Source organism: Branchiostoma floridae, chromosome 18 (assembly GCF_000003815.2).
Source record: "Branchiostoma floridae strain S238N-H82 chromosome 18, Bfl_VNyyK, whole genome shotgun sequence".
NCBI lineage: Eukaryota > Metazoa > Chordata > Leptocardii > Amphioxiformes > Branchiostomatidae > Branchiostoma > Branchiostoma floridae.
Window position 1 is genome coordinate 10,365,616 of NC_049996.1, and position 23,602 is coordinate 10,389,217.

The 23,602-nt window shown below is 45.4% G+C and overlaps 2 protein-coding genes across 16 annotated transcripts in view; one reads left to right on the top strand and one right to left on the bottom strand.

Annotated features, from left to right (window-relative positions):
- Positions 1-4,456, bottom strand: part of LOC118405269 (disco-interacting protein 2 homolog C-like) — a 68,930-nt gene extending 64,474 nt beyond the window's left edge. For all 12 annotated transcript variants that reach the window (XM_035804670.1, XM_035804678.1, XM_035804675.1 and 9 more), the window contains exon 1: positions 4,241-4,456. In XM_035804670.1, coding sequence (XP_035660563.1) covers positions 4,241-4,325 — 85 coding nt within the window. In that variant the 5' untranslated portion in view covers positions 4,326-4,456. The remainder of the gene's footprint in view (positions 1-4,240) is intronic.
- A 3,243-nt stretch (positions 4,457-7,699) lies between these two features.
- LOC118405630 overlaps positions 7,700-23,602 on the top strand; it is a 37,725-nt gene continuing 21,822 nt past the window's right edge. Inside the window, exon 1 of one of the 4 annotated variants that reach the window (XM_035805196.1) lies at positions 7,700-7,987. The gene's annotated coding sequence lies outside the window, so the exon portion shown is untranslated. Of the gene's footprint in view, positions 7,988-17,124; positions 17,547-19,143; positions 19,472-23,602 lie in introns of those variants that run through there. The other 3 variants (XM_035805194.1, XM_035805198.1, XM_035805195.1) reach the window with 3 other exon arrangements.

Below are 23,602 nucleotides of genomic sequence, written 5' to 3' on the forward strand. Positions count from 1 at the left end.
CCAAAAAGTGGTCACACTGACCAGGTGGTCCTTACTTTTATGTCGTAGACTGTACACTTGTTCAGTTGGCTGTGTTCACTCTCAGTCTGTATCTTTGAATGTACAGTATGTACTTCAATCTTTTTAAAAGTTCTCAACAAATACGCCCTAGAAAGAAGTACACTAAAATGCGATAAATTTTAGCTCGACTACAATACAACTTCAGTTTTGTTTGTTTATGCTTTCAGCTACAAACAAAGGAACACAAAAAACTGCATGAGTCAGTTCTTCAGTACTTTTGGTGTCAACAAAGGGACAAATTGGTTTGGCTCAAACGTCCATTCATGGTTCACAAGCTGTGACTGGCTGAGTCACTGGTGTGTTTACCAACTTGTCTCCCCAGACAGACCAAATAACAAATGAGTACAAACATTCTCTAACATACTACTTCCTACAGTCCTCTTTCTAAGGTCTACATTTCATACTAAAAAAAGGGCACAAAATACAGAGAAATTTGCAAGCCACATTTTCTCACACTAGTACATGTGGTAACTTGAGTTGTATTTATGCAAATAAGCTGCACAATACTAGAAATTAAACAGGCCTAATTAGGGTGATTAGATAGTGATCTCATACACAAGCAAAACAAGCTCATATCGCCAAGGGGTCTAATCTTTTCCTCAAGCAAACTCAGCCCAACTTTAACATGCTACCTGCTGAGTTCTGTGGTAAAGGATACAAATTTGGGTGCACAGATGGAACATAACATTGAGAAGGTTAAATATACAATGTACGTATACAGAAACTAAAGCCATGACCATGCTAGGATTACCTACTATCAGTGTATTGAATGTAGAAACACTGAAATAAGAGTGGTAATCTTTTTATAACTTTCTGGGACCTGGAATGGCCCTTGTAACAAAATCTAATACCAGCCAATTTCTTCAAACAGCAAGGCGATATCAAGGGATAGCCTACAGAATACAAAGGTCAACTGCTTGCAATTCTAGTACACTAAATACAATCCTCGTCAAGTCTACAGGATCATGGGGATGTCAAATTTGTCACATGCCAGCCCGAGAACAGCTTATTGGTAGCAGTCTGAAGGCTGCATTCTTGTAGACTGTTGTCATGCCATTTGGAAGTGATAAGTCTTCCATAAATCAGCTGCCCATGTAAACTGTGCCTCTGGTTTGGTCAGTCACTTGTAACAAATGGAAAACAGGCACTAGCCTGGAGCTAAACGGTCAGAAGCCTTATAAGGGGTACTGCCGCATGCCCTGGTCATTTCTAGCACCAAACAATGCTGTTTCTACAGAAGCCAGTGCACACATACAAATCTGCAAAAAGATACAAACTTTCAAAACCTGTACTACTTGACTTACGAAAACTTCTCCATTCATGCAGCTATAGCAGCAGAGCTTCTTTATTTTTATCAAAATGCTACCTATTTTATTACTGGAGCCACATAAATATTTCCTTGGCTTGCAGGAAAAAAAATGTAATTTCACCAAGAGGACAACACGAAAATACTAGTAGACCTGTCACCACAGGGAGGAAATCTTGACTGTGACAATATTCATTTTCTGACAATGTACCAAGGTACAAAGATTTTTCAAATCCAAGAACCAACAAATTCAATTGGTTTGGCCCACCATTGCTATGTACAACACTATCTGATTTCTTGGTGTTGATTCTCACTTTTAGGATCAGGAGTAAACTTGACTATTTTCCTTTCTATTTTGGGAACTATCTAATTAGGGCCACCACTTTTCTTCTGCTTGCTAATTGGATCTTGATAGCTTGTCACCATATCATGGGGGATTTACATCAGTCGTTGATAAGGCTAATTATGGAAAAGAAAAGCAGTATTCATATTACACGCCATGATATCCCAATTAAGCATTACCATATTCCAGATATGGGAAACATCTGAATTACTGTAAGTCTTGAAACTTACATGCTGGTTTTATTTTTTCCTTCTAGCTGTGAACTCTGAACCATGAATTTGTGACATCACGAATGTGACCCTTTTATGACTACTGTACTACAGAATTATTTCAGCTGCAAAAAAACTCCTTTTTCCTCCTACTATAAAATAAAACCACAGCGACAGTGAATGAGTTTACGGTAGAATGACTGTTGGCCACTTTTATCACATTTCACAATGCTTCTGGAACTATGGACGAAAAAAGAAAAAGCACAGGACATTTTAATAAATGATTTTTAAAATGTTAAAGATAATACCAAAAGGAATATTCTACAGTATGGATATCACTGCTTCTGATACTTTCTGTCTCTATTAACTGTGTAAGAAATGCATTGAAATATTTCTATTGACATTAGCATGTCATTTATATTTCATCATCAATTTTGCATTGATCCACCCATTTCTGTTTATGTTTCAAAATGGCATTCCAATCACTCCATGGCGTTTATGGAATATTATTCATAATGAATCCCATGGGTGCTTAGTAACAGCATTTATGAATGGGCGCTCCCTCTGACTGCTTGTTCTGGCCAGTGTTTGAATTTGAAGGCAACTGTCCCCCATACCACAGATGCTGGGGAGACCCAGGGTGGACCTAGTGTAAACTCATCAGTGATGGAAGAATCTGACATTAATCCTCCGACATTCCGCTGGTACCGAACGCACCGTGACACACCGGCCGTGTCATGCTATGTGCATAACCCCTCCTACATATCACTAAACTTCAAAAACGTATACATCGTATCGTATGGGAAATAAAACTACCAGAATACAGAACAGGCATTTGAATAGAATTAACCCAATTGTTTATATCTAGCCTGACGGTATCAACATATCAGTAACATTGACCTTGGATTTTTAAGCTTTATAGGAAAAGCTCTATGCTGGACTTGAGCCTATTCAAAGGTAAATTAAGTTAAGCGCTAAACCGTACAGCCATGGTTCCGACAATGAGCAGAAATTAGAATCCCCTAGGGCTATAAGGGGCTGCCAACATGGCTCAAAAACATGCATCGTGGGTCTCTACAAAGCATGCAACACATTTTGATGGTTCCTATTGAAGAGATTGTGGCTGTATGGCCCTGGTCGAGAGAGCGGGCTGAATGCTGTATTGATCTTGAGTGTATGAAGTGCAGTAATCCGACCAGCCAATCCTTACTCTCAATCGAGTTAATGCAGGCTACAGCCTCCAAGCCTGGAATCACTGTGGATTTAGAGCTTCTCTCCTGACACCATTGTTCAATCGAGGCCTGAAATCCTGGGAATAAAAACAGCAGGACACAGTATACCACAGCTGGGGTCGACCCTATTGGTCAAACAATTGGACTCAGGGTGAAATCGTGTGGCCACAGCGGATCAGAAAGGAGGGCACAGCCAGAGATTAAAACGACTGTTTTCAGGGATTACAAAGAAGATGAATAGACTACACTTGACATCTGGATTAAGTAGCTCGAACCAATTAAAGCCGGGTAGACTACATTCTCCCGGACCCAGCCTCTGGGGTTAGTTTGGTCCCGGTTTTTCCTTTTTTGGTCATGAGAGAGCCCGCAGATGTCTGGATAGTGGGGTGTTTATGGTTTAATTCATGCAATTTTGGTTCGTCCCAAAGGCTGTGCTGTAATTTGTCTTTTCTGGCTGAGGCACTAGGTATCGATCTGACAGAGGCCGATGGCAGGTGACGGCTCGCATTGGTACACCAGCCACGGACAACCACTGGTCTTAACAAGGATGACAAGCAGGCTGCAGGAAAATTGATAAAGACGGGAGAATATTCTGCCAAAATCTCGATTTGTCATGAGTCTTTTCGGTAGTATGTCTGTGTAATGGAGCCTCGCATAGCCAACAGACACGGCAGATGATGAAACGGGAAAAACAGGAAGTGTTCGCTGTCTGGTGCGGGATGGCATCGCTGCAGCCAGCCAGAAAGCTTGGGGATAATCTAAAAAGTCTGTCGGCACCCTAGCAAACCCCGGAAATACGCCGGGCCAAAATATCATCACTCCGACCGGTATAGACTGACTCTACCCGGCCGGCCTGTCGATTTCACAAACAGCTTCCTAAAACAAAAACACCTCGGAATTCCTAGATATCATCAAGCTAGCTTAGAAACTAAGAGGTGCCCCTACGGAATACGACTTACACTAAACCATCGCAAGACACACACTTCGATTTGTAGCGAACATGGGTCCGTTTTGTTGGCAAACAAGAATCGCTTTCCGCCCGAGCGATCAGCAAGAGAAAAAAAACGATCGGCGATCGCTAACACCCTACCTTCGGAGAGCTCTAGTTCCAATTCCGCTAGCTTGGCCCTGATCTCCAAGGGTAGAGATGATGTGTTGACTGCTGCCTGTGACATCGTGATACTAAATTGTTCGTTGGAAGAAGGAAATAGAGAAGGATATGACGACAAAGTCCTCCGAATGCATTATTATGGTGGGCAGGAAGGCGCCATATTGGATTTTCCACCACACCTTTGATCACGTGACATGGCTTTCCCATCATGCCCCTAGCGGGACGCAACAGGTGGCAGCCGTCGGCGCGCAGATCAAAACTTTCCCAAACTTTCCAACAAACTTCCAGAAATGACAAAATTCGGTAGAAAGCCACAGATTGAAAAATACGCAAGTTGAACTATCCATATGTGGCTATAATCTAGACTAACAGACTAAAAATAAGATTTTCGTAGCCTCCATCAGGGTTTCCTAAGAGGCCATGGAATTTGAGCCAAACAGGCTGAATGATTGGCAAGGAACTGAGCCCACGGCAGGGTAACATTTCTTCTTGAAGTCGCAAACTGTTGTCTATGGCCGGCTAAATCTTCTGGTATGTTACTATCTCCCTGATAACATAGCCTCCATAGCAGGCTCTCTGGGCCTTTTTTTCTTCTCGTCTTTTTGGACATACGGGCCAGCAGTACAAGCGATCCAGTACAAAAAGAAATGGCAAGCAAAAGTTAGTGTATTGTGAGCAGTGAGCCAAAAAAAGGCCCAGAGAGCCTGCTATGGAGGCTATTGAAAACAGAAATATTGTAATCGGTCATTTGTTTGTTTGTAGTGGTGTGTGCCCACAATTCCACAATTGGAATTTAAATGCTATGAACGTCGAAACCATTGAAGATTAGATCAAAGGTACCAGAATTGTCCCAGAAAGATTGCAGTACTAGTAATCTGAGTTAGCGCGAGCCCAGAGTAGGGGAAATGCAGTTCATCAGAATCCCGGATGCATACATGTACTCGTACTATTTGTCGATTTCTATTATATTGTATTCCCAACAAGCTATGGAATCCGGTATAAGAAGTGACCAAGATTTAAGAGTACAATGAATATTTGTAATATGATATATGGCAACAAGACCAAAGGTGTGTTATTACGGTAGTGGTGAGCTACAACCACTGAGATGTGTATCTAAACTGGTGTTTTCCTCTCAGTCTCACTATCAACAAGCCGTGACACTTCCCCTGTACAAGTCCTGATCCTGTTATTGTAACCTCGCTTATCAGCCGAGTTTCCGGGCTTCACTACATAAACATTTCTGCGGCCGGTGCCCTTGTTGTTGGGACCAGGGTACCAGGCTTGTGCAGTAGTGCTCGCCTTAGCAAGGTTACGACTACCTATCTATTACAGGTAAGCACACAGAAAATGGGTCACACAAAGTATCTCTTTCTAGATGATTCGTTCCTTTTCTAAACTTACTGATAGATGTGGAGATTTTTCTACCATACAGAATAGATATGAAATAACGGAGTATCATATAGAAAATGTATAAAGATATTCCAGAAATTCAAAGAAAGGCATATTTTGAGAAAATTCACCCTCTATTTTTTTGCAGCTAAAGCAATGTCCTCAGCTGAAAGTACATTCGTACAGCAACACTGTGTATCCGTGAGAGGGAGGTCATCTAGCGGTTGAAGTGCGCACGACATGAACACGGACGGAGCCTGGCATATGCCATGAAGTCGGGAAACGAAAATGGATACTAGTGTTGGCCATGTCGATGAGTGTGGTGGGTTCTTTTACTACGTGTTGCAGTTGTAACCGACGGCTAAATTTCCTCTTCTTAAGCCTCCAACCCCTACATGTAGCGTGCCAATAGTGGTTCAAACTGGCTGCAGCTGAGCCTCAACCCAGACCCTGTGGCACACTGTCACGATGATAAAGGGTTGGTAACCGGTATCAAGTACTCTACCGTGTCGGTGTAAATGAACGACTGGATCCGCCACACGATTTTGTACTTATCGTTGATTCTTCAGGGAAAAAAAAAATTCCACGGGGCATTTTTTGTACAACACATCCCAGACTGTTCCAAGTATTTCTGCAATTCACTGCCGTGCATGTAAACCTGTAGTACGATGAGACTGACCAGGCCCTCATAAGTTTCAATCCTTTGTGTAAATGTGCCGAGCTGCCACGCCCGCCAGAGAAGATCTCCATCGCCACCTCTGATGCCTGGAATCACTCACACATTGGTGAGAGGTGACCGTCAAGTTCAAACACGGTTACGTTGGGGGAAAGAACATCGCAAAAGACTCCACTGCGGGACCCTGGTCGGTGCAGTCCTGTAGGTCAGTCGCTGAAAAAACGAAAGTAATCTAAATGTGGTGCTTTAAGCGTCAACGAAATTCTTGGCAATTTGTGACTCAGTGATAAAGTTCATTTTCTATTCACAAATACTTCAGGACTCAGTCGACTTTGTTCTCCAAGCAGATATTTTAATAGTACCTGTCTCATTTTCCCAACAGGAAAAGGGTAAAGAATGTCGTGAACGGTTTGTGGACTAGTCCGTTTCCTATTCACCAGTATGTCAGGACTCCACTTTGATTTCCTGGTCTTCAAGCAGACGTGAGTTAAGATCGTTACATTCTTCGTTATATGGCCTGCCTCCTTTCCCACCCGGAAGAAGACAGACAATGTTACGATCTTGTCCCTCACTCTCACGGAATTCGGGTTACAAAATACCCCCGCAGAGGCAAGGATCCAAATTCTAGCTCGTCGTGTCCCACAAAGATGACCATTGGCCTTCAACTCTGACCTGTGAGTCTGTGCCGGTGGCCTAGTTCCGTCTGCGCCAAGTTTAACGGAGACAGTAACGTGCCATGAAATTTACCGTCCGAGGCCAGCTTGTGATGGCACGGGTCGTATTATCTCCTCACTCCTGCGGTCAGTGACCCCACATAGCCAGTGTAACCCACATGACCTCTGATAGCCGAGAAGAGGAGTGGGTACCGGACCGGTACAGAAAATTCAGGTACAGGTACGTTCCAGGCAGGTACAGGTCCGGACCCGAACCTGGACCTAATTATCTGTGAAAACTTAATAGGCAATGCTAGAAACAATAGTCCATTTCGCTGCAAAGGATTCTGTTTGTCGAAGTATCCGACGTCCATTGGCATTTTAAAAATCTATTTCCATGTTAACAACTCATTTTCGAATCGGTCTAACATCCGGTCTACTGATTTTTTTTCAGGTCCGTTTTTTTTCCCGATCGGTCCAACAAGAAAAGGTTGTGCCGGTATCCACCCCTAGTCGAGAATGTTTCTTTGAAAATGGGGCAAACTCACTAGAAATTGGCCATACTCACTAGCCACCGTTGCTAAGTAACCGTTTCATCGCCCGACCAATGAGCGAACGCGATTGCTTCTGGAGGCTTAAAAGACAAGCTTCTCATCACCTTTAGCAAACTTGCTGATTGGAACCATGGACGCGGAGGTACCAGGCGGTTTTGGAATAGTTCCAGCAGAGTTGTGCCTCGTGTCGTTCTGTGACTCTTTCCGGGACACCACAACATTGGCTGGGAGTCACCTCTCCACGGATCGGAATTCCCGTCTGTCCTGTCCTGATCATGATTTAGTGGATGCCGTCCAGGCCTTGAGCGGGAGCGACCTGCTATAAAGCATCAGGCGCTCCGAGCGCGGCTACACACCGACCTACCCGGCCTACTTTTTATCTCCCCGGACAGCCTACAGGGGCGAAGGGAAACCTCGCGCCAAACCGCAAATAAAGCTGTAGCAAAAGATCAAGGTAAGTTTGGGATCTCCTTACAGCGTGTTTATTTAGGACTTATCTCATGATAGCCAAGAACTGTAAGTAACAAACTTGAAACCCTGTGGACGGCGGGTGGCGGAAGTAAGATCCGAATATCACTAGCCTGGTATCCAGCCGTGATATAGCTCCCGAGTCTCTTCTCTCCTCTTCGAAATTACGTAATTGCGAAGAGGAGAAAAGAGACCCGGGAGCAATATCATATTACAGCTGGATTCCAGGCTAAATATCACTTTAAGTGTCATTCTGCGGGAAATATTAAAGTCTACCGACACCGCACTGGCAGAGCTGAGGAAGGTGAAAGTCGTTCTGCGGTTTGATCGTATCACGATAGCCACACTTTTACTACAGACATGGTCAAGGATGACACTTAAGTCAATGTCAAGGCAGCGTAGACAGTCGACAGTCGACAGAGTATGCGGAGGACATCCCAAAGTCACCATCAGTAGCAGGCGACGATATTGCAACCAACGTGTACTTGTAACACTGAACCTAATCGTGGAAATGATTTGTCGTGTGGTACATATCGTATCGTGTAGTCCAAGAATAAACCAGTTCCGGTTATCATACTTTTGGCATGAAGAGTCAACTTAGATATAGGAAGTGGCAATTTAGGCAGATGGGTCATACCGTAAGTTACTTTCTACATAGGGCACCACGAAATGAAGGGCCGTATGAAGGTTTCATTTCGGAATCAGATACAGAGATGGCAGAGATTTAGACTCCACTGTCTAGGAGGCTGTTGAACAAGATGACACACGTTACGTCTTACAGAAGAGAAACGACTACGGGTACACCTCTAGCACTGTCCATGGTAAAATACTACGCCACTTACGCCCTGCAGTCAAAGTCAGTAGTACAATTTTATTCTCCCATAGCTTAGGAAACCATTCTCGTTATCACTTGTTGCTCTGGTTGTCATGGCAACAAGATATGGAATGATGTCATCTGTAGTACTGTATATTCAAAGAAATGGTGGAAACTGACCGGGTAGGTAACTTTTGCCTACATCTACCAGTTTCTGTTGAAGCACTCTCCATGCTTTTTACTCATAATATAGACATGCGGCATATATTCAAATCGCGTTAAAACACCAAAGACACACTAAACGGTAGATTCAAACGCTGCAAGTTCTTGTCAATGTTTTGTTTTGTTTCTGAAATAGCAGCACTAGGAAGACAAACAACCGCATCCCTGTACCGAAAGTCTGGAACGTATTTCGGGTTAATATCAGCCCACATTTCCAGCACAGATAAGGTGTATCTGTCGTAGTGAGAGTCTGGGACGTCTGCCAGGACCCGTGCGTGACACTGTCAAGCCGCGGATAGCACAACTCCACCGGGTTACAATTATGGTGTGGGACCTGTACGTATACATACGCACGGAAGGAAAGAATGAAAGTCTTACACGCACGAAAAGCGACCCTTCTCTCCCTGAGTCTCAGGCATAATTGGGACCCGAATAAAACGAGGGTCTGCCCAACGTGAGTTTACGTAATGTAGGATGTAGATGCATTCACGTGCGTGTATTTCATCGCGCTGCGATAACGTCTCCTCAGGAAGCTGTCTGATTGGCCAGTATTGTGTTGATTGAGTAAAAGTGGGAGGATTAGGAGGGCATATGCAGACATTCCCGTGTTAGACTTGGTTAGACCCTTGCTATTTGTTGCTCCTATATATGTCCTACTTTGTGTTATCATCTCCATGAAAAATGAAGACATTGTGTGTCTATGTGTATGTCTGTCTGTTTGTGTTTCCCGATTTTTTGTAATCAGCATAGCCTCTTGATGGATTACGATGGTATTTGGTATATAGGTATGTGTTGGGAAGACGAAGGTCACGGTCGATTCTGGGCCACCTAGTATGTGACATTGATGACTGCAGCAGAACATCCTTCTTTTGTATCTTTTGACCTGGACATGCTATGGATTTGATTAGATCAGGTAGCCTGTGATGTAAGGAAAAAGTGATGTGTATTTGGGCCGCCTAGAAACTTGCTCTGTGAATTGAATTTCAGGATTTTAGGGGTTTACCGTAGATCTAGATCACTGTTATTACGGTTCACTTGAGGTAATTGAATGTATAGAGTGGGTCATCAATGAAAGTGCAACAGACAGTGGGAGTGAGGCGGTCTTGATATGCGATATGTGACTTGACATGCCAAACGTGTTGTACATTTGTACGGTCTAAATTTAGACTAGTATAAACTTTGAAGAATAAATAACTTCTAACATTCGATTAAGGGAAACAGCTTAAATATACGAGTGTAACTTTGTAACAGAAGTCGCCATGTCAAATTTCAAGATGTGAATACATTGGGATCTTTTCCAAAATGTTCATGCCTCGAGGGGGATGTTTCTAATCTGCACTCCCAGAAGTACTATAACAAATTGTCAGCTATAATACAAATCCCATTTGCAGTAAGAAAAGAAGCAAAGATTGTGATAAGAAGATCAAGACCGATTCAAAGTAGCCTTGTCCCAAGTTAGTTCATTGTGAAAGCTTGTATACTAGAAATCTAGTATCTAATTATGTGTACATCGTGTCGTTGATGCATTTCGAGATTGATTCCATTAAACTTAATCTGGTTGTTAGTTTCGTGACTGCAATACTACCCAGGTGCCACAGAAGTAGTCGTCCTCAACGGAGATCAAGCTCATCTGTGCTCCAGTTCTCTGGTTCGAGTCAAAACTCAAGGTCAGCGAGCCACAAGTTGACTGTAGTTCAGCGGCCTTTCGACAGGGGGCGCGCACGCCTTATTAAAAACTCGTATTTCACACAAGGTCAAGGTCATGTGTTTCTTCTGTTTGCGTTCCTAGTTTACATTCCGTTCGTCGCTTTTGCCAGTAAACTCTGGCCCGGAAGGTAAAATAAGATCATAAAGGTTTGGGATACGGTCATAAGATCAACTAGAAAGGCCGACATTTGCTTGGGTGCAAATACAGCATATTTCAGCCATACCCATTCCCACGCAACATTGGACTGTTCCAAGTCACCCCTGCGCAAAAATGCAATATTTTAATGTAAGTTATCCCCAAAAGAGAACTAATATTGTGAATTGATTCCATGTCAAAACAGAGCTTGCCCAATATGCCCTGGGCCCATATGGAAGAATATAATCTTCCACAGGAGCGCCTATGCACAACTGATTGGTTTTTAGAATTGCGGCAGCTCCTATTTTTCCGAGAGTGAAAAAAAACGCATCTTCCATTCAGAAGATATTCGTCATGAAATTACATGACGCCATTCAACAATGTCCACTTCGATAACTAGGTCTAAGTACCGTCATAATCTCCTTGTGATGTGGGTACATTTATTATTGCAGTGAACTTTTTTTTAAGCAAGTAGGGCATACGTTTTAGTAATTGTCAGGTGCAGGTACTGTGTAGTAAGAGTGTTGTTGTTTTTTTCAAGCTAAAAACTTCAATCTTCTTCTTGTTTTGTATGAGCCATTACATAAACGGAGACGTCTCGAAATTTTACAAGAATTTTACCACTCTGTCGCTTCATTTCTTATTTGAAAGATCCCAGGACCAACAAGTTAATTTGATTTTGCTTTATCTATATCTTTCATTTTCCTTCGCATTCTTTGTTAAGTATATGCCCCTGCATACCACTGTTAAATTGTTTTACTTTGTAGTATGCAATCAGCCATCGGACGTAATCTTGTCTGAGTGTTATAATTTCCTGCTCGTAGCGTGCGAGACCTGGAGGATAGGTGTTTCTACTTTGTTTGGGGGTTTCTTTTCGGAGGTCAGTGGTGATACTCTGGTACTGAGAGTGTTTTATTGGGCTCAAACTCTGGCAGTTTAAAGTTACAATTTGAATGTACAAAGTTTACGTCAAAAAAGAACAACAACAACACTAGAAGTACCTACATTTGTTCGGGAAAAAATACATGCATTCTCGCCACTGTCAAACTTACGTATCAAAACTAAACGCAAGCCGTCCAATTTTCCCTGTCCAAATCTGCCGAAAATGATTGATAGTGCCATGCGGAATGTTGGTAAATTCATCGACACTAACGTTCAATGCACGCGTACCGTCCGCTACCGCTCAAATGACCCTGTCTGAACTCCAAATCCTCGCAAACTACAATTTCAAACCCGGCACAGGGTACCATATGGCCAATGTAAGGCTGTAATATGCATCTGTTTGTGTATATACGGGATTGCAAGGCCCCGCTTATGAATATTAACTAGCATTCGCCTTTCTCGTCGCTGATTGGCTGGCGTCCATAAAGTAATTATCTCTCGCTCTCCCCAGACTGCTGGCACCTGGCACGTGTGGGCTCTGGGGTCACTTGAGTTCACGACAGGAAGCCGAAAGAAAACCAATTTCCCCTCAGAAAAGCGCTGAAATTAAGCATTTTAAAGTAGTTTATGCCCAAAATTTTACTTGGGTCATTTTACCAACTATCTAATGCCTATCTACACCAAATTTAAGGTCATTCCATTGTAATTCAAGGGAACAGGGGGCCACAATAAACCGTTTTGGTCAAAACATGACCTTTAAACTTCAATAAAATCATTTTAGAGGCAGATATGAAGAAAATGAGAAAAAAGCACCTCGATATTGACCCACTCTACCCTTGTGCCAAATTTCAGGTCATTCGGTCACGGAACGACAGAGATGAATCGCTTTGAAGATTTGACAGGAGAAAGAAAGAAAGAAAGAAAGAAAGAAACATTACGAATACAATATATTTCACCATACCATATATGGTATGGCTGAAATATAAAAACGGTGTTCTTGTAGATGCAGGATTTTATAGATAATGATTGGGTTTTTAACGGACGGAATAAGAAACAGCTTGCGTTCGGTGATGGGGTGAAACATAGATCTTCAGCCGCAGGTGAAGAGTTGTAAGGTGGGGGTAGGAGTCATGTGAGGTAGCCTAGCCTGGGTACAATCCTCATAGTTATCACCGGCTCTGTGGTAAGCAATTGTGTATATAGACTTAAGACTCATTAGGACTTTAGATGATGTAGACTATATATACTTTGTCTGACCCTTGCCTCTTCCCTCATGACCTCAATAAAAAGCGACCTGCAGGCCGATTTGAGCTTTCATGAATAAAGTTCAAACGAACAAGCATGCGGGAAGAGAGATCCAGCATTAGCTACGCAGTGTGGTACTCGGACGAAGGGTTGTTTGTTTCTTAGGGCCCTGGAGCTAAAGGAGCTTGTTTGTGTTGGTTGCCCTTGGAAACAGTCTGGAATCTAGGCTAGTGCAGAGCATCATGTAGGGAGGCGTATGGCCCAATTCTCAAAACTATTGTACATTGTACATTGACAGATTAAATGACAGCAAATTTCGAGAAAGGAAAATCGTTCATTTCTCCTCTCATGTTGGTAATTGAAGTAATACCCTTTCTAACTAAGGGTTCAATAAGTTGTGGCCTCTACCTCTAAGGTCGTTTGGGTCGTTTGGTTTGGGTCATAGGAGGGCAAAAACGTGTAAAGATTGACTCAATCTTTACACGTTTTGTGCGACACGTTCAGGAGAATTGTGTGTCCCCTCTTCGTCATAGGCAGTGATACGGATAGGTGAAGATCATATATGAAAAAAGACCGGCAGAGCCAACTTTCAGACTTACGTCCCGTTTCCCCACCGGGGCCCGGGCGGGCAGTTTTCGGGATTTAAAAGTATGATATAAAAGACATCAAACTACACAAGACGTAAGGAGAAAAACAGTGAATATTTTAGGGTATATAGAATTTGTGTACAGTATATCTGTACATATACATTGTCTATCTTTCGTTTCCACAAACAGCCCGGTCGGGCCCCGCTTTGGAAATGTGACGTTAGCCTAACTTGAACCCGGAGAAGAATGCTTCTCGCTCTGCATTAAGTCTGTATAAGTCTAGCCCAAGGCCGGATTGTACCAAATCCCTCCTTCCTTCGCTCTCCGTCAGGGTTAAGGTGTGGGGATAATGCCGGGGCCAAAAGGCCAGGGCCCGTGACAGAGAGCGTCTTTAAGATTTTTTTTTTTTTTTTTTTTAAACTCACTTCCTGTGTCCCATTTACTCTCCTTCTTCTGAGGGCTTCATGGTCTGTCTATCTCCCCTCAGCCTCACGACAACCGACGGACTGACAGGTCGGTATCACCTTGCCCCTAACTACACGCAAAGGATGTTGGGATAGTACCAAATCCCTCCTTCCTTCGCTCTCCGTCAGGGTTAAGGTGTGGGGATAATGCCGGGGCCCTCTTGCTTCCCCTCACGCCGTCCTCTCATTTCGCCTGTTACCCGACTTCTCAGACCCTAACCTTCTCCAATACTCAAATCTTACTCCAATACTCACATCTTACTCTTCGATCCCATTTCTTCCCTTCACCATCCTTTACCACTGGAAGAATAGCTGGCAATGAATAAAATCAAAGTCAAAGTCACTGTGCTACTCTCCCCCCTCGCCTCTTGCCGGGTTTTCCGTTGATCTTCAGCGTATAGGAAAAAACACTTTACTCTGTGACGCTACTTTATCGGGTTACACTTTCTGGCCCTTAGGAGGCTGGACTCCTGTTGCAATTGGGACATCGACGGTCCTTCCGGCTGCCGCATGGGGTGTATCTGCGGTTTGGCGGGAAACAGCTGCCTTGGTTCAGCCTGCCGCCCCACGGGGCAGAGGGTGGCATGGGCGGGTATGGTGGGGGACCCAGGTGGGTGATCCGGGGCTTGCCTGACAGCACCCTACTGTGCCCTCAGGGGTGCCGTTGCTCTCTCTTTCTCCCTCGCTAGGCGACCCTCTTCCTTGGTCTGGACCATCTTCCAGACCTCTCTGCCGATGCCCTTCAGCGTCGTGTTCCCATATACATTTCGTGGGCGGTGGTCCAGCTAACGAGTTTTCTGTGTTTCGCCCGCCCCGCCTTGCTCAGGACGCAAACCATCTTCAAGGGATACATGAATGTTGGGATCGAGGCACACCTCTCGTAGCTTTCTCAGATCGAATTCGACCTGCACCGAATCGTCCAGGCACAACGTAGAATCAACATAGAGGGGGAAATTGTCAAAAACATGCCGAACTCTGCCTGGGGCCAATTAGCCATGTGCCGTCAGCATGACGGGCCTTTTCGTCACACCGGCCTTCTCAAAGAGTGTGCCACATTCCGAACCAAAGATGCGTGTAACTGATAAGACTGGCTGTAGCCAAAAGACGGGATCCTTTGTCTAGGCACCTCCTTGGTCTAGGGCATCTGGAAAAGTAGTTTACGTCGAAAGCAAACGCATATTGAATTTGGAGGGAAATCTGTCTCTACCGATTCCGTACTCAGAATGATACGAAAACCAGCAAGAGGCAGAGGGGGGAAACAGAGGGGGCACAATTGGAATGTGCCGTTTTATCCCGGCCCGAAACGGCCAGATTCGGGGTGTCTGAATCGAGAAAACCTGTAAAAAGGGTCTTTTTTTTTTTCTTTTTTTCGTTACCGATTACATCACTGAGCCTCCGGTCACCCTCGAACTAGTATCACTGTGAAATGAAAATACTCTCGTGCTAAAAATACATGAGTTCTTTGGGTTGGACCGCCCGTATCCGGCTTCCTGGGCCTTACATCGACACACATGCGGGAAAAACCTACCCGGTTCGGTTCGGTAAAATTCGCACTTCAATTACACCCTGCGGGAAAACTGCCCGGTCCAGGCGACGCAAAAAAAATTGTACAGCATGTCAATGCGTTTACCAACCATATCTGCGGGTACTTCCCGGACCAGGTAACGTTTGTCTCACATCACATCAGAATATGACCAAATATGCCTGCGGGTACTTCCCGGACCAGGTAGCGTTTTGTCACGTCATCTCAGCACATGACCAAATACACCTGCGGGTACTTCCCGGACCAGGTAACGTTTGTCTTACATCACATCAGAATATGACCGAATATGCCTGCGGGTACTTCCCGGACCAGGTAGCGTTTGTCTCACATCATCTCAGCACCCGACCAGATACATCTGCGGGTACTTCCCGGACCAGGTAACGTTTATCTTACATCACATCAGCACATGGCCAAATATGCCTGCGGGTACTTCCCGGACCAGGTAGCGTTTGTCTCACATCACATCAGAATATGACCAAATACACCTGCGGGTACTTCCCGGACCAGGTAACGTTTGTCTCACATCACATCAGAATATGACCAAATACACCTGCGGGTACTTCCCGGACCAAGTAACGTTTGTCTCACATCACATCAGCATACGACCAAACATGCCTGCGGGTACTTCCCGGACCAGGTAACGTTTTCTTACATCACATCAGCACATGGCCAAATGTGCCTGCGGGTACTTCCCGGACCAGGTCTTACAACGTATCAGAACAGCGTCCAAAACATGCCTATGACAAAGTAAAACCTGCCTGGACCAGGCGACCTAATCAATCAAATCACCCCTGTCGGAGCTGTCCACGTCCGAGCTCGCAAAAGGCCGCCTCTTTTTCGTCGGGGCTTGCCGGGCAATGGTCCCGGCAGGTTTCGCACGAGCCGCCCGCTGCTGGTGGTCGCTTGACCTGGGTGTTGGACGCCGCGGCCGGGTTGTCTGACATGACCTGCACAGGGGCCTGTGCAGCGCACTTGGCCCCCTTTCGTGGCGCTCACCTCCTGGCCGTCTGGGAAACCCTTCGCCGCCAGGATGGCGAAGCGGGCGAGGCGGGTAACGGACTGCCAGCTGCTCTGGTTCCGTCCCGCCATCCGGACCGGGGCCTCCGGCGGTTCTCCTGTGAGGGCTCCGATCCTGCCTAGGATCTGTTGGGGTTCCAGTTGAAAGGAAACGTCAGCATCAAGCAAGCCAGCGTAGCCACGTTGGCGTCCCGGGTCTGCCGAAAACAAGTTGACAACGCTGCGCCCGACCAAGGTTGCCTCTGGGCGTAGAATCGGAGCGGCCATGGGTGCGTCCGTACTGTGTCGACGACAACCGACGGACTGACAGGTCGGTATCACCTTGCCCCTAACTACACGCAAAGGATGTTGGGATAACCAATCCATCAACCCACGGCAGAAGGTACTGGGTCTTGTCTGATCTTGTCTGGACCTGGATGTTGTGAGAACACATGTGACGGTACGGCTTTTCTGCATGACGCACCGGGAAGGAATCCAGCGGGTTGACTCCAGGGGAGCGATGACGACAGGCACGTTTCCTCCTGACAACCTCAGATAGCCCGTCACGTAAACAACTTTCCCTCACACTTATAATATACAACCTGCTTCAACCACTGCCTTGAGATGTAGTGATACATCAAAACCACAGAAGAGTGCTGAAGATTTATGAAGAGATAGTCCGGTGTATTTTTAGAGAGGGTGGAGTGAGTTCACGGAAGCAGTTCAGGCCGTGCCCACAGTGTCGACCTGCCCTATTCCCGCCATTCTTTCCGCGCGCCTCCCCATCTGGACCGGGTTAAGGTGCTAAGTGAAAAGTCGTGAGAATGTGAGAGAGAAGCCGCACAGGCTACACAGCTCTCTACTTTGTGTGGCAGCAGCACGGCGGATCGTCTTCTCCTCTTGGCTTGAGTACTCACAGAGACCGGGGCGGCAACTGGAACTGGTCAAGGTAAGAGACCTTTGTGGTTTAGGAGAGGGCAAGTCTAAGTCGTGAACTTTGTGTGGAGGGATTGGAAACTATTTGGAGACATTGCTACAAAGGAGATAGCTTTCTGTGGCTGCTTTACCGAGCGCGCTGGCTGGCCTGAGGATCTGGCCTGACGCCGCCGTATGGTCTTGATAAGGGCCCCGCTCAGGAAGAAACAGGGACCGAGGGGTCTATCAACTCATTCGGGACATTTTGTTCCTTGAGCAAATGGGTAAAATTGTACCTCATGACATGCGTTTTCAGACTTTCAACGCACACAGTATACTGTTAGGTTTGCATACATGGTAGAGTTTTCCGTATCTTCGTTTTGAATCTCGACAATATCACATTTTTGTCCTGCACCATTGCAGTAGACCCTAATCAGTTGCATGTTCTTCGTTCCCTGATGAGGTTTCTCCAACAAAAACAAAGACCGACCAATTGCAGGACTAGATGTGAGGAGATCGTTGCAATACACTGGTTATCTATCGTAGTGATCTGGAGCTTTGAAATCTCCGTCCCTCTCTCAAATGTGGCAATCACTGAGCCCGTAATACTTTGGGGCCTGTCAAGGTTGGAGGAGGTTTGGTGATCTACACCCAAACAAACGGGTAAACCATGCCGGTCTGAACTACGCCCGGAACTGCCAGAGAATGTGTTTTATAGTGATCTGCGGAGGATCAGAAACGTTCTTTGACAAGTTTTACCAAGTTTCAGACATTTGTGTCCGTGTTCTCGCAGCTCTTAAATGCGCGGTCTGTTTGTCGTCTTTGTAAACAGGGCTGTGCTTATCTTGGTAGCAATCTCAACTACTGAATCTGTTGGAACAACAACAAATATTTTCATGACGTCATCTTGGATATCATCATCGACAATCAGCTTTCTGGCTGTCTCTCTAGTTGATACTTATGATAAAGGAGGATTCGGTGACATTCTTTTATGCATCTGCTTAGCTTTTTCTGCTAGCTGCTTTTGTACTACAGACATGTATTGTTGTTGCGTCATCTGACAAACTAGCTTTTGTACATGTGACTGATTTTGTGTCCAGGATAGAAATGCTTCGTTGCTCGCTCATTGAGATGTAGTGGTCCCTACTTTTGTTACCGTTTAGTAGATTTTCGAAAATCAATCGGGTTTCCATGGATGCACGGAGACATTCGGAGCCTTTAATTCACTAGCCTGTTATCACATCACGGGGAGGCCTGAAAACGGTGGTTAGTCCGTCAATGACCAATGATTATGCGAGGACCTGCCTGGCTGGTGGGTCTGTTTAACCTGTGCCTCCTGGACGTCTATAAGACTATAAGGGAGTCATTATGGCAAATTTTCACATCCTTGCAGATGTACTGCAGGGGTGAAGAAACAGCGTTTGTTTTTCCTCCAGACCAGAAGAAAGACGGTAGCAGGAAGGAAGTAGGCCTGTGGGACCGCGTTAAACACAGCTCAACGACTACTAAATGGACTTTAACGAGTTTGATTGCTTCTAACAGACGGGCTGGTGTCTCTGATGGAGGAAGGGGCGTGTTTTAGTTTTGATTTACTAGGTGTTTTGTATCTAGTGTTCATACCGTGCAAATCGTTTTCGTCATTGGGAACAGAGCACCCACAGAGCACTCTTACCTGGATGTCTAACCTTCATCGACATACTCAAAGCACACTTTGCTTGCTTTGACATGCTGAGCCCGGCAAGCCTGTGTAGCTGGCCTTGTAGCGGGCAGTTAAAGCGCTGACGGCTTCAGCCACCTTGAAGTTGTCTGCCCTGCTTCCTGGTGACGTCTATGATCTAACAGTTGTGTCGGGAACCGGGTTCAGTGAGCGGGACTCGCGGCAGTAAGTTTCAGTCCACGTCAGGAATTGTTGAAACCAGCAGGCACGTTCTCCCGGCAGGTCAGCGACACTTACGATTGGTATGTTATCTTTGCTTGTGATGGGTTTCAACCATTGCGTTGAATTTATTGTGAAAGTCTGCCCCACAGGCAGGGTTATATTGTTTTGTTGATTCTAAAGCTTTGCAAGCTTGTCTTCGTTGATGGCACTAATGCCTGTTGGGCAGTGGAAGTCTGTCTAGCCTGGTATCCAAACCTAAAAGCTCACCCATTTTGCGGAGAGGACAGAAGAGATTCGGGTCGGGAGCTACAATAGGTTTGGATACTAGACAAAGTCTGTCAACTTTTCCTTATTCCTTGCCTCCTTGGAGGAAACTAGATTTTGTATAGCCTGGATGCTAGCCATCCGATCTGATAGTATGTTCCTCATTGAACGCCGACCCATTCTAGCATGCAGGATGCAATGTTTAGGAGCTGCTTGAAGCTAGGAACGATGGCTTCTACTAGTTCTAGGCTAAATCTTGTAGTGAGGGCCGTGTTGATCATAGATACCTTCACAAATTTTGAGGTTGAGTAGCACCACATTTTGTCAGTACTGCAACTCTAAAGCCCCTCCCCAATGTCATGGTTTATCCGTTGTTTTTCCGCTGCAAAAATGGTCGTACTTGAAGCTGGTATGCACTGCACTTGGGGAACCGGTGCGGCGCTACGGAGTTCGTTCATGATCACTGCAGCACTGTTGTGTTATTTTTGCCGATTTTTTTATAATCGCGTAATACGTAAAAGTATGGCGCAAATCGGAAAAAAATTACACGCGCATGAGATTCGTCCCCGCAGTGCCGCACCGGTGCCCCAAGTTCAGTGAGATATCTCTGCATTCTTCATCCCAGAGCTTGCTACAAGCTTCTATCATGATCACCTGGTAGAGGTGTCTAACCCAACCTGTGCGGATGCGAGATACCCAGAACTCTGATAATAGTTGTAGCTGGCAGTCATGACAGAGTCAATTTGGAAAGACCACAATCGCTACATAGTCGGCACATTGTTGTACAAACATCACTGCCCTCCCCGTAAAGATCAAGGCCAGGCAGATACCTGATCTCAATCTGGAAACACTTACAAACTCCAAATTATCTCATTTGGGGATTTCTGACTCGCTGCCAATTACATGTAATGAGTCGATGGATCCTTGTGTAAGATCAATTTGACATCGATGAATCAATTGTGAAAATGTGTGTAGCCTGCAATTCTGTCTTCTTAGAGTTTTTGTGGAATCACGATAAAGATATGATAGCTTGGGCGCAATTTACCCGCACACTCGCAAAGCAAGCTCTGTCTGTCACATTCAAATATAACGTTACACGTACTATATGAAAGATTTTCATCTCCTAGATATATGGAAGCTACGGTAGACTAAATAGGACGGCACCCAGGCTTACATATAGGTGGTTCGGACATCCCAAATGACCAGGGCTCGTTATGTACCTGTTTTTGCTACCCACTTATCCGGGCAGTCAAACTCCAGGAGCCGGGGCGTCCTACAGTGTGGCTCCTTCATTAAGCCGACCCCATGGGCCCGCGGGATTTACAACTCTACCCACCAGAACATCGTTTTTTTCCGGGGAGACATCACACCACAGCGGGCTCAGACCCCGTGTAGCCTGGATACCAGACTCCGTTCCGATCTCAATGATATCTATCAGGGGGGCTGTTGTAGAACTTCCTTGGGGGCATGTTGGCCATTTTGGCCCTAGAGCCGAGGAGTTGTGCTGTATAAATATAGGCCCTGGAAACAGTCTGGCATCCAAGCTCAACCCCGTGACAACCACCAAAACTTGGAGTCCAGTCTTGTTAGCTCCAAACGCTTCAAACGGTTGCTATCCCAGTGTGTAGTGAACGTTAGAAGCGGACTGAAACTAACATGATTGGACATGCGTATGGCCTTCGTCAAACTATTTACCTCCCAGAAACTGCTATAAATTTAAATAACAGAAGGCTGTAAAAGTTTTTGGGAAAGAGGTAAAGGCTGATAAATACGGTAAACAGTGTTCGTCGACAAGTTAACTGCGCAGTAACAGCAATGACCATTAGAAAACCGTCCATCAAAGACAGTCACAGAGTTGAACGTTAGGTTGAATCGTGCAAATTGACCAAATTTACTTCGTTTTGACATTGTTTCTATCTCTTTGGTGTCATTGCTATTGTTGTTGCAGTCTAGGTAATGCGTCAGTAAAGAATTCGTAATAAACAACATTGATATGAAATTTGGTATGAGGTAAGGTATTGTCTATTGAACAATTTAAGTCGCAGTCATTAAGATTTTTTGCCCCTGGCGGCTTTCCTTGGTGCTACAGCAGACATTCCGCTTGTTTCTATTTCATTGAATTTCAATGCTCAGCACTTCGGTACGGTAGAGTTCAAGTAGTAAAGAAAAGCTTGGTAACTTCAGTTGTTGTTGCTTTGTATTGAATCAAACGTATCAGAGGATACAGCACTACCATACCATTACAACACTCCCTTTTGCTACTTCTTCATGTAAAGACTTTTCGTTTGAAGCTTTCGGCGGACAGAGCGGATGTGAGTATGTCCAGCAGTGACAGGCCTTTAGGCCATGGTGTACAAGCATCCGTCCTATCCGGGCAGCCATCTGAGGCTGAGCCGTCAGACTTTCCTCTCCAGGATGCTGGAAATCAGAAACACTTGTGTTTGATTAACGTAAGGGTGTACCTTACCCGGTATTTGTCCCACTTACTGTTACAGAATCCGATGTAGAGCAAACATTCGCCTGTTGTGTATCGTTGGTCCTTGCAAACGTATTCTCTACTTTTCTCTGAGAGTCTGAATTCCTGGCGAAAGTTTGTCCATCTTTTGTATTTGCTTTGACAGATGTAACATCCTCGTTATGAAAACTGTTGGCCCAACGAGGCATAACAGACTACCAAACACGATACGGTGGCGGCACGGTTCATGTCTCTGGATAAACCCGCAGCAGGCTGGGACCACATGTCCCACGGAGCCGGGGAACGAGAGCTATGCTTGGCGGTCACGTGCACACAGTCCAAGGTCGCATGCTGTCGTCTGACAGAAGAAGCGAAGTTAGTCCTAGAATTCTTAAAACTCCCTTTTAGGCTTAGGTCACAATTCGAAAAAGGGGCCCTGCCGGGCAATTCACGGGCTGTTTTTTGGCACTTTCGGGCGTGACCCCTGCGTTGCCCTGTGGGACACCTCGCGGCTGCCGGGGTATTTTGAGGCCCGGCCGGGACCCTGGTTCAATTTAAGTCTGAGTTAAAATGAACCAGGGACCCGCTCGTACAACCACCCCGCGACCTAATCGTGACAACACCGAGATGGACCCCTCCGGTTGCCGGCAGTCTGTCGGAATAAATTCGTTACGTCAAAGACCAGGTTTACGGAATAAAAGTGTGTAATTCATAACACCGGGTCAAATATGTGACGTCACAGATCACGTGAAAGGACAAAAGCCGTGAACTTACACGTATCACACAGTTCTCGTATTACAGTGGAGTTAAGTGCATAGCGCTATACCAAGGGAAAGGAGAAGACCAGGGGAAACAGCCCTTAGCCCACTAGGCAGGCGGAAGAATTCAGCAACAGAAACTTCTGCAGACAAGGGCTGAACAGAGGGGGATAGGACAACACACCACGCAACAGACCACATAATAGGCTGCATCACTGAGAAGCAGGACGAACAGATAGCCTCCTTCATAGAAAGCTTCTATGTTTTTTACGATATTACAACCCCAGACTATAGAAACAAGCTGAAGAAAGATGTTTGGCTGAAGAAGGACGTTTCCTCTGCAATTGGCCGACGGAACGCCAAACTTGCAGTCATTCGGACCCATAAGCCATTTTTTTTCGTTTTACAAATATAAAAATATAGGCCTCAACAGTTTGGCAAGTCATCCGCCGACATTAAAAATTCCAGTAACATGTTTATTTAGTTTAGTTTAGAAACGTAACAGTGCCGCACGTCAGTGCGAGTGCGAGGAAAAGTTGGCGAAAAAAACCGTGCCGCAGTGAACGGACCCCGACGTACCGCACCAGTACTCCAAGTTCAATGATGTACTACCTTAAGTGAATGCAGGCAATGCTTGTTTTTATACCCCTTAAAGAGTGCCCACCAGGAGCCTGCCTGGTTCCCTGCCGTTGTTAACAGGGCATGCGGCAGGGACATGCGGCAGGGACCCTACA